The sequence below is a fragment of the Panicum virgatum genome, chromosome 9N, assembly GCF_016808335.1.
Source record: "Panicum virgatum strain AP13 chromosome 9N, P.virgatum_v5, whole genome shotgun sequence".
In the NCBI taxonomy this organism is placed as follows: Eukaryota; Viridiplantae; Streptophyta; class Magnoliopsida; order Poales; family Poaceae; genus Panicum; species Panicum virgatum.
This window is the reverse complement of record NC_053153.1, coordinates 19249273-19265331: the sequence shown is the minus strand read 5'-3', so window position 1 is coordinate 19265331 and position 16059 is coordinate 19249273. Positions and strand designations below refer to the sequence as shown.

At 43.7% G+C, this 16059-nt stretch overlaps 2 protein-coding genes and 1 pseudogene across 2 annotated transcripts; 1 reads left to right on the top strand and 2 right to left on the bottom strand.

The window, feature by feature from the left end:
- Positions 1 to 1980: 1980 nt before the first annotated feature.
- On the bottom strand, positions 1981 to 6758 carry LOC120688813 (annotated as a pseudogene).
- A 3789-nt stretch (positions 6759 to 10547) lies between these two features.
- On the top strand, positions 10548 to 12428 carry LOC120691883 (molybdate transporter 1-like). Its single transcript, XM_039975083.1, has one exon. It carries the CDS (start codon positions 10779 to 10781, stop codon positions 12195 to 12197), a length of 1419 nt encoding a protein of 472 aa, XP_039831017.1. The 5' UTR covers positions 10548 to 10778; the 3' UTR covers positions 12198 to 12428.
- Positions 12429 to 12618: 190 nt separating this feature from the next.
- Positions 12619 to 15611, bottom strand: LOC120691884 (protein FATTY ACID EXPORT 5-like). The gene is made up of 3 exons (XM_039975084.1): positions 15238 to 15611; positions 12992 to 13079; positions 12619 to 12875 (listed from the first exon to the last, which is right to left on the bottom strand). The coding sequence occupies exons 1-3, from the start codon at positions 15434 to 15436 to the stop codon at positions 12803 to 12805; spliced, it is 360 nt and encodes a 119-aa protein (XP_039831018.1). The 5' UTR covers positions 15437 to 15611; the 3' UTR covers positions 12619 to 12802.
- Between the last annotated feature and the right edge of the window lie 448 nt (positions 15612 to 16059).

Below are 16059 nucleotides of genomic sequence, written 5' to 3'. Positions count from 1 at the left end.
TAGTACCGGCTGGAGGCACCAGCCGACACTAAAGTGCTCCACCGACAGCCGCCTGCAACAGCTAGCAATCATTTAATACCGGCTAGAGCCACCAGCCGGTACCAAATAGCCCCTAAAACATTTAATACCGGCTAGTGGCTCCAGCCGGTACTAAATTGGGAGCTTTAGTACCGGCTGAATTCAAGAGCCGGTACTACCCTCTCCGTCATCCGCTGCCTACCTATCTTTTTATTCAGCTGTCCACCGCACCCCATCCATATCTCTCTCTTCTCTCTCTTATCCTATCTCTATCTCACAGCTTTTCTCTCTTCTCCAGGCAGGAGCTTGCGAGGGGGGGGGGGTGCGCCGGCGCACCGGCCGGCCTGCAGCGCGGTGGCGCGCGGCTCCCGGCGCGGGGCGGGGCACGCGGCTCCCGGCGCGGGGCGGGACACGCGGCCTCCCCGACGCGGAGGTGCGTGGGCGGGCGCCGCCGCCAGGCCGCCGGCCGCCAGCGCGCAGGCCGCGAGGGCCTTCCCCGGCCGCCAGGGAGCAGCGGGCAGAGCGCGGGGGGCGAGGAGGCCGCCAGGGAGTAGGGGGCGGCGCGCGGGGGCGCGGAAGCCGCCAGGCACCAAGGCCGCTGACCACCATGGGCGCGCAGGGAGGCTTCATGTTGTGTTTTATTTTTTGTTCTTGTGAAACTTTGACTTGTTCATGTGAAATCTGTAACTAGCTCGTCCATGTGATTGCAACTTTTTTGTGATTTTTGTGGTTCATGTATTCTTGTGAAATCTGGTTCATTGATTCATGTGATTGTGAACTTTTTGTGATTCATGTGATTGTGATTTTTTTGTGATTCTTGTGATTGTGGCATGTGCCTTGTGGAAAAGAAAATGAGAAAAGAAAGTGGTAAAAAAGCTACGGGTGATGCGGTGAGGGAGAAGTTTGTACCGGTCGGTGTTATCGACCGGTACAGACACTCCACTTAGTACCGGTCGCTCCGACCGGTACTAAATGATTGTGTATTTAGTACCGATGGATGGGTACCGGGTGAGCGACCGGTACTAACCAGAGGTTCCTACCCGGTACTAGTGTGGATTTTTCTAGCAGTGTAGAATCCTAAGTGGACACTAAAAAAATAGAGAAATCCTATAAATTCTAACAAAAATTAGAAATATCTAGGCATCAATCTAACAACTCTAATTATAATAGCCATCGGATCTGTTATCTTTCCTTATAAATTACCCACCTCTGTCATTATAAAAATAAATTAAAGTAACCCTCTAAACATGTATCTAAATTACCCACCTATGCCATTATAAAAAAAATCTAAAGTAACCCCCTAATCTTCGTGTAAATTACCCACTTATGCCATTATAATACAAATAGCCCCTAAATTTGCATATAAATTATCAAATTGTATCATTATTAGAAGTTAAATTACGCCTAAATCCGAATTTAAATAATATAATTGTAACTAAATATTAAAGTATTAATATAAAATCTAAATTACAATTTCTATCATTACTAATATTATTGTATATATAAAAATACTACACACGATGTGTCACCATGTATTTCTGTATGATGGAAGAGATAAACTAGATTACCAATTCACAAACAAATAGTTCCACTAAATATATATATCGAATACACGTAGAGGTGGGATGCAAATGAAATCTATTGTAACTAAATAATGATAAATATATATTTAGAGTATTTGTTATAATATTTAATTGATGAAAAAGAGCATGAGATATGTAATTATAATTATTGATCTCATTCTTATATTAATTTTAATTAGCCCGTGCGGAAGCACGAGTTGACAGGCTAGTATCATTAATTCTATGAAACATTTTAAATGTCTGCTCACTGCTCACAAGATCGAGCTGAGATCTAGACGAACTATTCAAATGATAAATACTACCAAACATGATCTTGAAAGAAAATAAGAACATGATCTGGTGTACAATTAGATTGCCATGACTGGCACAATCCTTCTGCTTAACAGATGAGCTTCTGGTTCTCGTTCTTTTTAGTTTTTACCTCATTTATTGCTGTTAATGCAGTCTCAGGTTTCAGCTCTTTGACACGAAGGTTCTTCGACCATGCTTGGAAACCACGTACCAGAGCATCTCCAAAAGTGCCCAATATACACTTCTAAAAAATAGTTTTTTGCAATAAACTAAAAAACAGCAGCTCCAACAGTTCCCTAAACCACTGCCCAATATTCCCGCACGCCCAAAACTGACTGAAACCCTAGCCATTTTTGTGCCGCTCGGTCACACTCACAATCCTTGAAGTTGAACTGATTCCGCGCGATTTCTTCTCCTCCCTGCAGTGCGATTTCTCCCTAGGTGCCATTTTTCCTCTGTTCCATCTGTCCTGCAGTGCGCAATGACGCAAGGCCCTCCACTGTTGAGGAGCTGTAGCTCTGCTGATGTTGCCGAGTCTTGTGGGTGGAGGAATGGCAGGTGTAGAAGTAAGGCGGCTTGAGTTGCTGGCACCACTGGACACTGGTTGCCTATTTTGCTCAGGCTCTGTTTAGATCACTTTGTATTTTAGATTTTTAGAAAGAAATTTATTGTCCATTTGTGCATTACTGTAGCAATTTATTGTCTAATCATGTATTGTCTAATCATGTCCTAATTAGGCTCATTAGATTCGTCTCGCGATTTACAGTCCATTTGTGTAATGCGATTTATTTTTCGACTATATTTAGTATACCATACAAGCGATTTATAAAAATTTTACATTTTGGCTTTATGGATCTGAACAGGGCCTCAATCAGAGTAGGAAGGATGGGAGCAGTGGCGCATGGTACTCGGCCTGGACCTTCAGCAGCTGATTGCTTCGGTGGAGAGAGGAACAGAAAGAGAGGGAGTATGCTGGACGGTTAAGTGGATGATATGACAGTAATTAAATTATTTTATAGCTAATTTTTGGGAACTGTTGGAGGAGGGTTTTTTTTCCTCCCAATATTTTTTTGTAAGATCCCAAAACTAGTTTTTAGGCTTTATTTTTTAGGCACTCTTGGAGATGCTCGTTGCATCAAAATGTTAAAATTCAGACAGGGACGAGGCATGGCACCGAAGTAATAGTAAACACAAAAAGCATTCGAAATTTGCCTGCACACCGAGCTTCTTCAGTAACGTAGCAACAGCTTTTGATCGAGCTCCATTAGCATCCATAACTATGACCTTTGAGTCACCCTACAGTGGCAGAAAAAAAATAGTATAACTTAAAGTGAAGAAATGTGAGAAAGCAGATACAAAGTTTATGCCTCAGTTCTAACAGCGTACCTTAACCAATTTCAAGTTTCGGATGACAACTGCAAGTAAGGCATCATCAATATCTCTTCCACCTTTAAGCATGTTCTTTATTGGTCCTTTGATCTAAAGAAGATAATCAAATGAAATAATTATTAGAGAAGCTATGAAACAGCCCCTGCCGTCATGACATGAAAGACAATCATAACAATGAAACACTTAGTCCTTATGAAAGGAGCTGAAATCAGTGTAAGCAAGCATAGGAAATGTCCAGCAATCACTGAGTGATTACAAGAATAACAAGAATAATCAAGGACCACTTGACATTTTTTTAGCTGATATAAGACATACCTCAGGTGAAACTACACTTGCATATTTAGACCTAGCCCCAAGGCGTAGATCAGGAACACCATCTTTTTCCCTCAAATCCTACATAACACAATCCGATAGTGAGCTTGATTGCATTTTCCTATGCTGCAGAAAACATGCCAATAACCTTCAGTAACTATACTTGCACTAAATAAGTTTATTGGAAGAGATAGCATGACAGGAATAAATAACTTGGCAGTAAACTGCTGTACTGTAGGAACAAGACACTAAATATTCCTTTCTAGCAATTTGAAATGATATGATCTATTAACTGGATCCAGAGGGCATGGGCTCAGATGAAACAGGACATTTTAGTGGAAGGCCATCATCTATGGACAGTGACGGATTTAGGATAATTATTAGGAGAGACTTTCTTCTACCTCTAAACAACTTTAGTTTCTTCTCGCAGTGTATTCATGTTAAAAAATTATAAAGGGACTTAGAAGGGGCTTCATGAATCCAACGGTGGTAGGAGGGGCTAGAGCCCCTCCCGACCCACCGCTGGATCCGCCCCTGTCTACGGAAGCCACACATTGTTCACAGCTACAAAGTTAACTTTACTGGAGTGAGCCATCACCTGTGTAAAAGCTTAAAAGAAAGAACTACAAGGCACTGGCTGGTATTCATTGTCCTCCGTTTCATGATTTCGATCACTACTTCTTTTTCCTCTTAAGTATTTGTTGTCATGCTTCTTCAGATGATGATTTCCGCTCGTCACATAATATAGCAATCAGTCTATTCAAGCGATATAAGAATTTTATTGATCTACGAAGTGGAGATAACCAAAAAGTATGGATTCTTGTTTGATCTTCTTCACAATACTTATTTGCATAAGTTTATATGCACTAACTAATAATATGGAGGGCAAAGAACACCGTGCATTCAGGAATTACAATTTTTTCATTCCAGTGGGAGGGATACTGTAATATTTTTATAGAGTTAAACTAGTTGCTGGTCACAATCAAGCCTAGGCTTCTAGCCAGCCTCACCTGCTTTTCGATAAATTTCTGGACATCAACTTCAGACAGTGAACTCTTAGGTGATCGTACAACATAGGCAATGGGAACTTCCCCTGCTTCAGGATCAGGATACCTTGGCAAAAGGAGACTCCAAAATAAGAGACGAGCAAACAACAGAATTTAAGATTTTTTTATCCTTAAGCAGTAAACACTAGATTCTAATATCTTTAGCTTACGGGATGACAACAGCATCAAGGATTTCTGCATGAGACAGGAGCAATCCTTCAAGCTCAGCAGGAGCAATCTGCCAGTGAATAAAGAAAGATATAAACTTCCTTAAATGATAAAAGTAATATGTTATAAAAGATATAAGAAATTTCACTGAAGGTACTTTGACGGTTTGATCAAATGTACCTCATACAGTTAAATTTTTATAATAAAAAATGTGATATCTTCTCAAGTTGTTCATTTATTATTACATCCTTTTGTTATCTTATTCAACTTGTCTTGTGCTTAAATGATAAAACTAATATGTTACAAAAGTTATAAGAAGTTTCACTGAAGGTACTTTGACGGTTTGACCAAATGTACATCATAAAGAATTTTTTTATAATTAAAAAATGTGATAGCTTCTCAAGTTGTTCATTTATTGTTAGATCCTTCTGTTATCTTATTCAACTTGTCTTGAGCTTACAATTCATGATTTTTGCTTTTTTTATAAAACTTCTCTAGGCCATGGTTCTACTGAAAGAGTGAGCCTACCGACATTCTGTTTCACTTGAAATTTCCATCAGTTACAAATATTTTGTACTACCCTGTTTGTTTCCAGAAGGATGTCATATCTCATATATATGTAATCAAACTCCTGATACTTTAAACTATAATAAAGAAATATTTTTTAGATCTTTTATTAATACCAAGCTATCTATGTAGATCTCGTGTGAATGTTTTTATGGTGTATGATATTTCAACAATGCTTACAACAAACACGTGGCATTAGTACAACAGAGATAAGTAGAAGAATGGGCCGAAATTCAGTATAAGGACATTTTAATTTTCCCTCACATGATTACAAGAAAAGACTTGCTAATACTGAAAAGTAGTTTCAGAAAAAAAAATGAATTTCTTTACCTGGAAGCCTTTGTACTTGATCAGCTCTTTAAGCCTGTCGACAACATAAAGTTGGCCTTTTTCATCAAAGTATCCAAGGTCACCAGTATGCAACCACCCTTGTTTGATTGTGAATTCAGTAGCTTGCACATTGTTGAAATGTCCTATATATAATATGTGCAAACAAGTAAGGAGAAACTCTGACGAGGTGTTTTGGCAAGTTCTCAGTGAACAACAATGTAGATATAATAGCTCATGACAGGGAAGTTTGTAGGTAAAGCATCTTGATATAAAAGCTATTGACTTGTCCTTGTTAAATATGCCAATTACTGTCTGGTGATAAATCGTGTTTGACAAAAAGACAAATTTCTCCTCGCATTATGCCAATTTACCTTGCATTATGTTTGGTCCACGAATACAGATCTCTCCTAGTTGATTCGGAGGCAGATGCTTCGTTGTCTTCACATCTATAATCTTTGCTTCAACTCCAGTGACAAGAGCTCCAGTTGAACCAAACTGACGGGCACGTCCTTTTTGTGGGTACTCCAATGATATGATCCCACAGGTTTCAGTCATACCATAACCCTGCAAGAGGTAGCATCATGACCCATGATACAAAAGTATTGCAGCTATGTCATGAAACAAGTGCTCTGCTAGCATAGGCGTCTAAACTGTCTTACTGTTACAAGAGTATGAACACTGCCGGTGTACTAATGCAAAGTTTTAAATTCTTAAAATTTACTAAATTTAAAACTGAACAGTTCCAAATGCCCGGTCACCTGGATAATCTCGGCGTTGGGGAATTTTTCGGCCACAGCCTCCATGACGCCCTTGCCGAGCGGCGCGGCGCGGCGCCGGATCCGATGCACCTGAGCGAGCTGAGGTCGTACCTGCCGCCGCTCCCATGCTTTGCGAGCGCGATCATCACTGGCGGCGCACAGAAGAGGTACGTGACGCGGTGCCGCTCCACGGCGGCGAGCACGGCGTCCACGTCGAAGCGGGCCATCACGACGACGGTGTTGCCGCGCTGCAGCTGCCCGAGCGTGACCACGGACATGCCGAAGATGTGGAACATTTTACATGCACATAATTTGTCCACCTATAAGGATGGTTTGCAGAAATAGTACACCTTAGCATCTGGATTTAATTACAGCCCACCCACACGGTGCTCCGCTTCAGGTGATGGTTCGTGCGCGACCCATAGTTGCGCCCGAACCTGACTCCACGAAATAAAAAAGCAATGGGCACAGCTAAATACGGAGTAATAAATTAAATGGGTCGAAACCGACGAGGAAGGCCGAGAAACTTTAGTGGTTGTTTCCTTCATCTAACATCTTTTTAATTTAATCTCCTTTTTAGTATAATTGGCAGCTCTTCTCCTACTGCTGGTTCTCGTTCAAAAATAAAAATCTTGTTGACGTGAACAACTGTGTGTTACGTACGCGCACACACAAGTATCACTCATATGGCGGTGTTTGACTTCTATCTTGGTGGTGGTGTTGATCACTCGTTTTCATGAGCCTTGAGATGTGTGACGGCAGATGCCATGCCTACAAGCTCTTCAGCAGCTTCCTGCTGCCACTTCGATCACTTTCTCTAGACGGCGCCAATAATAGGCACTAGGACTGTAGCGGGATCACAGCACAGCAGAAGAGTTGGAATTCCCTTCCCTTCCAGCCAGAAAAAGACACAGCACTCATCTAGTATTTGAATATGCTTAACAGACGGACGGCTCGTAATCAGTGTCTGGTGCGGTTTTGGCATCGAATCCAATCGATGGAATGTGTCGTCGAGCCTTTGCATTGGTGCTGCTCAGTGCTAAATTTACATCCAACCATCCTTTGATCCCCTACATCAGTTTATGATCTGAACAATGCAACCACCAGCACCAGAGAAATCTCTCTCTCTCTCTCTCTCTCTCTCTCTCTCTCTCTCTCTCTCTCTCTCTCTCTCTCTCTCTCTCTCTCTCTCTCTCTCTCTCTCTCTCTCACACACACACACACACACACACACACACAATCATCATCGAACAACTGCTGGCTTATACTGAATTGAAGGAAAATATTCATTCTGGCAGACTGTTGGTTTCGTACGCATTCAGGCATTCCTCGAACCGTATTATCCACAGTATTGAATCAGCTATCGATTCATTGTAGATTTGCAGGTTGCTGTCAGGTAGTATATATACCTGCACCAGGTACGAACGCCGCCTGATGTAGCATCCATCTCCTAACACTATAGATCGAGCATTCCTGTGCCGTGGCTGATGCTATCGTGGTATTTTTTTTATTAGTTATTCCACGACGCAGTTAATATTTTTTATGAGTTGAGAATCAACAGCTAATTAATATTGTTATGCGTTGAGAATCAACAGACAGGGATTAAAAAATTTGATCAAAGTCAACCCAAAGCCATACATTTGTTGTTCTCTCGCTCTCTACTCTTTGCTGCGCTATTCATGCTAAACTTTAGTATCTATTAGCACTGAAACTATATTGCTAAAGTTTTTAAATCTTAGCTAAAGTTTAGCCCACCTCGCTAGAACTTCCTTTTAGATGGACTAGTACTAAACTTTAGCACTTTTGAGCATTAGCATTTGGGTCCAAACATCGATCCCGTCAATTAGTGTATTAATTAGACAGCGATCTGAAAAGAATATTATTTCCGAATCTTTATGAGAATTTCTCTCATCAAAATACAGCTAGCCGTAGCCGTTGCTACAAAAGGAGGAGAAGGCTCCGTTGACGACGTTGTATGCCTGCCTCTTGGGGTTCCCATGGGGCACCGCATGCTCACTACTTAGGGTGTGTTTAGATTATTTTGCATTTTGCGTTTTTATATTTTTGGAAGTGAATCTTTAATATTTGAAATATTGAATGTAGACTAATCACAAAACTAATTATAGATCTCGTCTGTAAACTACGAGACGAATCTAATGAGTCTAATTAATCCATCATTAGAGCACTGTAGCATTAATGTAGCAATTTAGTGTCTAATCACGTCATAATTAGACTCATTAGATCCGTCTCGCGATTTACAGTCCATTTGTGTAATGCGATTTATTTTTTGACTACATTTAGTACACCATGCAAGCGATTTACAAAAATTTTGCATTTTGCGTTTTGGGATCTAAACAATGCCTTACTTGCCCATCTTCCTTGCAACGTTGTCTTAGCATTAATTCTCTTCTATATTTGTTTGGATCCATTGGGCATGCTCACTACTCGGACGAGCCTGCTCTACAGTTACTCGCCGATCTTTTTTTTTTATTCAGACACATGTCATTTTAAAACTTATGCCGACCATTTTTTTTTCAATTTTAAACTACTGAAGAATTGCAAAGATTGCCCATGTCATGAAGTTGACCCTGTACTCTAGTAGTATAAAAGTGCATATTCCATGAAGGATGCTTTCAACTGAGATGAGGTGAGGTAAGGAACATGTACCTACACTACACCGGATAAATTCATGTCTTCGATCTGTTCTTTTTTTACAAGCATTCCTGCCGATAGCAACAACCAAATTGTATACGCGCTGTGTTGAGAGGATAACATTGTTAAATTCTAACTTCTATTCCTCCTTTAATTTACTTGAAACAATGCAGCATAGTTTTTTTGAGGCGTAATAAATTACCGTTTCTATTCCTGCAACCAAAAATGAAAAAGGAGAAACATTCTTCTGTTTTCACTGATGGTAGTACCATGTCCTCAGATGTTTCTTTAGGTGGGCGCATCCAACTCATAGACTCCACACCACCAAGAAAGAGCTAGTGCATTAGTGTGGTTATTAGCTTTTTATTGTTCTTGCCCTTGTTTGCAGCCGAGCTGAATATGTTTATCTATTATCTTATTATTTGGCCAAAAAACGGAACCTCCACGTTCGCTCTCAAGGCCTAGAAATTCCCACGTTAATCGGAGAAAAATAGAAAAATAAAAATTACCCACCACTGCCATTATGATAAAAATTATATTATTTGGCTAACAAACGGAGCCTCCACGTTCGCTCTCAAGGCCTAGAAATTCCCACGTTAATCGGAGAAAAATAAAAAAATAAAAATTACCCACCACTGCCATTATGATAAAAATTAGCCTAAAATACCCCTGTGCCTAATTAAAAATCACCCACCAATGTCATTATAGAAATTAAATATAAAATAACAATTAGCTATGTATAAGTTACAAACATATACTATTAGTAAAAACTAAAGCTAACAACAATCAATCAAAATAAAACGAAAATAAGAACAATTATATGCATAATATTATTAAAGCTCAACAAATCAAATTGTTATTACAGGTAGATCATATTTGAATTGTTTTAACCAACAATAAGACATAATTTACGATAATGAATATGATGATGTATGGTAAAAAAAATAAGTTTTGTAAAAAAAATAAGTTTGATACATACTATCTTCTCTGTTTGCCTTAAAACATCCTATCATACGATTCGTATGAGAAATCCTAGCTACTGAAGGCAACAACAAATCCCAGGTGGCTCAAGTCCGATCACTAAAATAGAACATGGTGATGTCAGAACAGAATTAGAACAGAACCCGAACCAGGTCCAGGTGCCTTCACCTCTTCTCGCTTCCATGTAGTCATCATGATTATTTGTTCAACCAAATCGATCCGTCGTTTCCTTTTTGTTCTCATGTTCGTTAAGTTCTTCACTGTTTCAGAAAGAAAGAGAAATTTATAAGTGGCAGGTTTTTTATCATATTCAGTGACGTGGGTGAATGTGTATACGAACTGAGCACATATTCTGACGGATAACCATGTCATCAAAGACTTCTGATGGAAACATGAAGCAAATATAACTCCTACACAACTGATCGCAGTGCATTTACTCCTAGTCACGACGATGCAAACAAAAAAAAGGGGGGGTGGAGGGTACACGCTTCAAAGATCGAAAACAAAATTTTGATCCGTATCATAAAGGAAAATGAATATGAACTGAGGGAGTGCGTGAAAGCGAGCCGAGGTGAGGCGAGCAAGTTAAGCCAATGATCGATCAAGACGAGCTCAACAAACCGCCGCCTATAAATACTGCGGCGGCGCCGCTATTTCTTCTCACCAAGTGATCAGATCGAGCCATGGCGACCACCGGGAACCCTGACCCGGAAGCGGCGATCGCCGACAAGGAGCCGAGGGGGCCAAGGTCCCTGCTCGCTCGCGCGCGGGACAACCTGGCGTTCCGATCGGTGTGGCCGGAGCTCAACGGCGCCATGGGCGACCTGGGCACCTACATCCCCATCGTGTTGTCGCTGGCGCTGGCGCGGCACCTCGACCTCGGCACCACCCTCATCTTCACCGGCGTCTACAACGCCGTCACCGGCCTCATCTACGGCGTGCCCATGCCCGTGCAGCCCATGAAGGCCATCGCCGCCACCGCACTCTCCGACCCCTCGTTCGGCATCCCCGAGATCATGGCGGCCGGCATCCTCACCGCCGCCTTCGTCCTCTTCCTCGGCGCCACGCGGCTCATGCAGCTCGTCTACTGGTTCGTCCCGCTCCCCGTCGTGCGCGGCATCCAGCTCGCGCAGGGGCTCAACTTCGCCATGGCCGCGGTCAAGTACATCCGCTACGAGCAGGACCTCGGCAAGGGCAAGTCCTCGGGCCGCCGCCCCTGGACCGGCCTCGACGGCCTCATCCTGTCCATCGCGGCCATCTGCTTCATCCTCCTCGTCAACGGCGCGGGATCCGAAAGCACCCGCCGCCGCCGCCGCAGCAGCACTGTCCAAGATCAAGGCGACGGCCAAGTAGGAGATAGAGACACCCAAGAAGATGAAGAGCGCCAGGAGGAGACGGAAGGCCGCTGGCGCTCAATGATCAGGCGCGCGGCGCCGGCGATACCGTCCGCGGTGATCGTGTTCGTGGTGGGCGTGGCGTTCGCGGTGGCGCGCCACCCGGTGGCGGTGCGGGAGCTGCGCGCGGGCCCGTCGCGGATGCGCGTGGTGCGCATCCCGCGGGAGGCGTGGAAGCAGGGGTTCCTCAAGGGCGCGGTGCCGCAGATCCCGCTGTCCGTGCTCAACTCGGTGGTGGCGGTGTGCAAGCTGACGCTCGACCTGTTCCCGGAGAAGGAGGCGTCGGCGACGTCGGTGTCGGTGACGATGGGCGCCATGAACCTGGTGGGGTGCTGGTTCGGTGCCATGCCGTGCTGCCACGGCGCGGGCGGGCTGGCGGGGCAGTACAAGTTCGGCGGCCGCAGCGGCGGGTGCGTGGCGGCGCTGGGCGCGCTGAAGCTGGCGCTGGGGCTGGCCCTGGGCGGCTCCATGCTGCGCGTGCTGGTGGAGTTCCCCGTGGGGCTCCTCGGCGTGCTGCTGCTCTTCGCCGGCGTGGAGCTCGCCGTCGCGGCCAGGGACATGTCCTCCAAGGCCGAGGCGTTCGTCATGCTGCTCTGCACCGCCGTGTCGCTCGTGGGCTCCAGCGCCGCGCTGGGCTTCCTCTGCGGCATGGTCGCGCACGGCCTGCTCATGCTCAGGGCGTGGGCGATGGGGGTCAGGCTGAACTAGTCAAGCAGCTAGCGCCATCGATCCCCATTCAGGGTCAGGTCGAGTGTTTGTAAACTGTGAATTGCTTTCCCTACTATGACTGCGAGTGATTCTGTGTGTGCATACGTTCCTCGGTCACTACTCGTTGACTGGGCAATTTCATCTTCAACAATGTTATCAGTACAGCTCTCCATGGCTGAATGAACAAGGGTGATGCTTCTTCTGCGGCAGCGCATGCTGCCTCTTGCTCTAGCCTTTTGCTTGTAACATGAAGCTCCTAGCGTGCTGCCTTTCTCAGGAGAATTGCATACTCCTATGATATCTGAAAAGGCAGAGAAAGAAGACAGATTACTCGGGTCACAGCCCCGACCCCCAGAAGCAACTTCCACCCACCGCAAGCAACAGACACCATGATCACACGCGCCTGCCTCGGCACACCACATTCATTTCGTGAATCACATCTTTAATCTTTATTTCTTGTACAAAGTTCAGAGATCCATGGTACATTCTAACAGAATTACAAACGGAGACCATCACTAGTCCCTCAAGTTACCGTGCAACTAGACAACACAATCGGTCATGATCTTTGAGTTCAATCAAACATATATTACAAGTTAAACCTTGGTTTACTCTTTCTTTGGTGGGATGTGGTTGCCGCCAGTTGCAATCTTGAATAGATAGAATGCAGACATCACGGCGCTGCAAGGAAAACATCACGTTAGTTCAGTGAAGCTATTTTTTATTTGCAGGAGGAAAACAAATGGCAGTGTGTAGAAAATCAAGTGTCGCATCCAAAATGTCGGGGCTGACATTACCTGAGACCAGCAACAACACCAGCTGGCATTATCTTCGAAGTTTCTAGGTATCTCTGTCCCATAACGTAGGTCAAGGCGAATGCACAAACTGTTTGGCATGGGGAAAGTTCCAGTTAGTACAGAACCGATAACCATCAAAGCAATTCGTTTATTATGCACTCAGCAATTGATATTTCGTCTAAAGAGCACAATGCCTTTCAAGGTATGTCCAGTCTCTACCAGAAACAACGAATTGTAGAATAGAAGGCGAAACCTAATTATGGTTTCTAACAAAAGTTACCATGTTATGTAACAAGAACTCACAATCTTTAAAATAGAGAATATGCCCAAAACATTTGAACACTAGCAAGATAGGCAATTGAAAACGTGGTGCTAAGGTAGCCCTGTTGCAGCCAATGCTTTAAATCATTATTGAATCCGACATAGCAGGAGATACAATCTAATAATGTGCCTCTCTTGTGAGCCTCGGGGCTTCAATTGAGATTAAACTTTGAAGATGTGGATGATCCTACACAGGATTCCAGAGGAAATAACTGTTCGTTATGGAGGATTCAGAGAACATGAAATGTTCTGGCAATTTCTTGGAATCAATCACTAAATCGCAAAAAAGGAAGAACTGAAGTCTCCAACAGAATTTTATAAAGGAATGGTTAGGAACTGAAGATCAAAATGCTCACATAAATGCTTCGCCAAAGACACTTAACACAAATTAACAGGGCAGAGAGCAGAATTTGTTGACATCCTTGCATATTTAGTATATAGAGGCTGTGACCTGTGAGGTGTTGTTAGTGTGCTGAAACAACTGGACTGAAGAGTCAGCCATAGGAGGGACAGTTGTTACTATTCTCTTCAGATAGTTGGTGTACTTCTAGGACTGAAGTTATTGATCCATTAAAGTTTATATGGAAATGAAAATCTGCCAAATACAGAGTGGGCAAAACTATTTTAAACTGAAACAAAACTTTTTCAAAGTAGATGTTGTCAACTGTGGATTTATGTGACAGATAAGGTCCAATTTCAAAAGCTTGCAAGTAAATCTGTACTCTTGACAAACATAAAGGCACTATGTGTTCCTGAAAAATTACAGTTAACTGCTAGTAAATTCCAAACAGTCCTAATTCCTAGACATGCAGGAAAGGATCATGCAGGTTGCCCGGTGTTGGAATGTGTCTAGAACTACAGGAGTACATGTATGGATCTATCCCTGTTCATACCACGAAAAGCAAGAATATTTCACTTCATGTTTCAGATCGGAACAAAACTGTATGAATGCTCACGAAATTGGAAATTAACAAGCCATTATAAACTTTGAGTTAAAAAATAGTAAATAGTATGTTTGCGGCATTGATGATTTTCTAATCTATACACCTAATCAGAGGCTGATTTGATATACTAAAAGAAAAACTGATATCATGCCAAAAGCAATTGATGTATACCCACATAAAGCATCAATAGGAACCAAATGACCATTAAGTTGGCATTGCCATGGCATAACCTATTGGTACAATACAATGCAGCATTTTGAACAAACTCACTCCTATCAGCCCTGAGCACACACCCAGTGTGTTGCTACGATTGGAGCTCAGCTATGAAGAAACTGCTGATGTTGCAGCAAACTAATGTCCTCATGTCATGTACTCATGTTCCGAATGAGGCAACAAGCAAGAGGCTCTGACGATGAGTAATACAAGCCACACTGAAAGGTTATGGAGCTATTGGCGGCGGAGGTGCAATCACCCACTGGGTAGTCCCTTTCCACACCTGTACTAGTGAGACAGCAGCACAAGGAAACAAATTTGCTGGTATCCCTGAGACCACCGCATGGTGCTTAAACTGTCTGCAAAAGGACAGTTGTGTGTATTTCTCATATTTTCAACACAACCGACACAAGATCCGCAAGCATTTCGGACTGCTTAGAACTCTGAAAGGATCCCATAAGAGGTTCCCAAACGTGTCGAGTAAGAAGGAAACCCAGATAACAGTATACCCAAAACAAATCAAATCATTACACTCTACCGTCAAAAAAATTATTAGTTGCCAATTTCAACAAAGAAACCGCACATCATTACAATTCGGCATCGCATAAACCCCGTAATGGCCGCCCCTCCACGACAATTAAGCTAAGACATCCGCCACCCAGTTATTACGAATCAGGTAATTTCCTTTAGTCCTAGGAAACGATCTCAGAAACGTGCTAAGCAAATCAAAATGCGCAGCCGGGAGTGAAGCGGGGGAGCGGGGCGTACGGGTCTCGAGCGCGAGGGCGAGGTAGGAGTTGCGCCGCTTCTCGAAGGCCTTGAGGCTGACGAACCCCGCGAGCAGGAGGAGCGCGCCGGCGCCGGCGCCCCCCGCCAGGGACGCGGTGCTGCCGCGGCGGAGGTAGCCCAGCACGCCGCCGGCCAGCACGGCGAACCCGTAGGGGATCGTGAAGCAGAAATCGTGCATCTTGGCCGGGGGCCTCTCTCTCCCTCTTCCTCCCAGATCTCGCGGCGAGGCTTTCTTCTTTTGGTTTGTTTTCTCCGGGGGCGCGAGGTGGGCGAGGGAGGAAGGAGGAGGAAGTCGTCGTCGACTGGTTGGGTGCGCGCGTGGCGGGCCGCGGGGTTGCGGCGAAGGAGCGGGTGGCGCAGAGGCGGAGGGGCAGTCTGGTCATTTTTGGAGGGCAGGCGACCAGAAAAGTGTGCCCACCACTCGCTCGCCACAGCAGCGCACGGCACTACCAAATTAAAAATCCAACGTTCACATGCTAGTGGAACGTTCACTTTTTTTTTTGAAGGAAAGAACGTTGACATTTTACTTTTTCCAATTTCGTTCCCAGCACTGCCATTCCATACGACTTTCATTTAGGTCTTGTTTAGATGCATAAAAATGAATCTGTAAAGCCTTATAACACTTTCGTTTGTATTTAATAACTATTGTTCCGCCATGGATTAATTAGACTCAAAAAATTCATCTCGCAAATTATAGACAAACTATATAATTAGTTATTTTATTTAGCTACATTTAATATTTTATGTATATGTTCAAAGATTCGATATGATGTGGAATCTTGTAAAATTTTGAAATTTTGA

Excerpts from the sequence above, each read along its gene's own strand:
- LOC120691883 (XM_039975083.1), top strand. The coding sequence starts at position 10,779 with ATGGCGACCACCGGGAACCCTGACCCGGAAGCGGCGATCGCCGACAAG.
- LOC120691884 (XM_039975084.1), bottom strand. The coding sequence starts at position 15,436 with ATGCACGATTTCTGCTTCACGATCCCCTACGGGTTCGCCGTGCTGGCC. Across the intron at positions 13,080-15,237 it reads CGCCCTCGCGCTCGAGACCC|TTTGTGCATTCGCCTTGACC; the intron begins GTACGCCCCGCT and ends CATGCCAAACAG. Across the intron at positions 12,876-12,991 it reads GGTGTTGTTGCTGGTCTCAG|CGCCGTGATGTCTGCATTCT; the intron begins GTAATGTCAGCC and ends TTTTCCTTGCAG.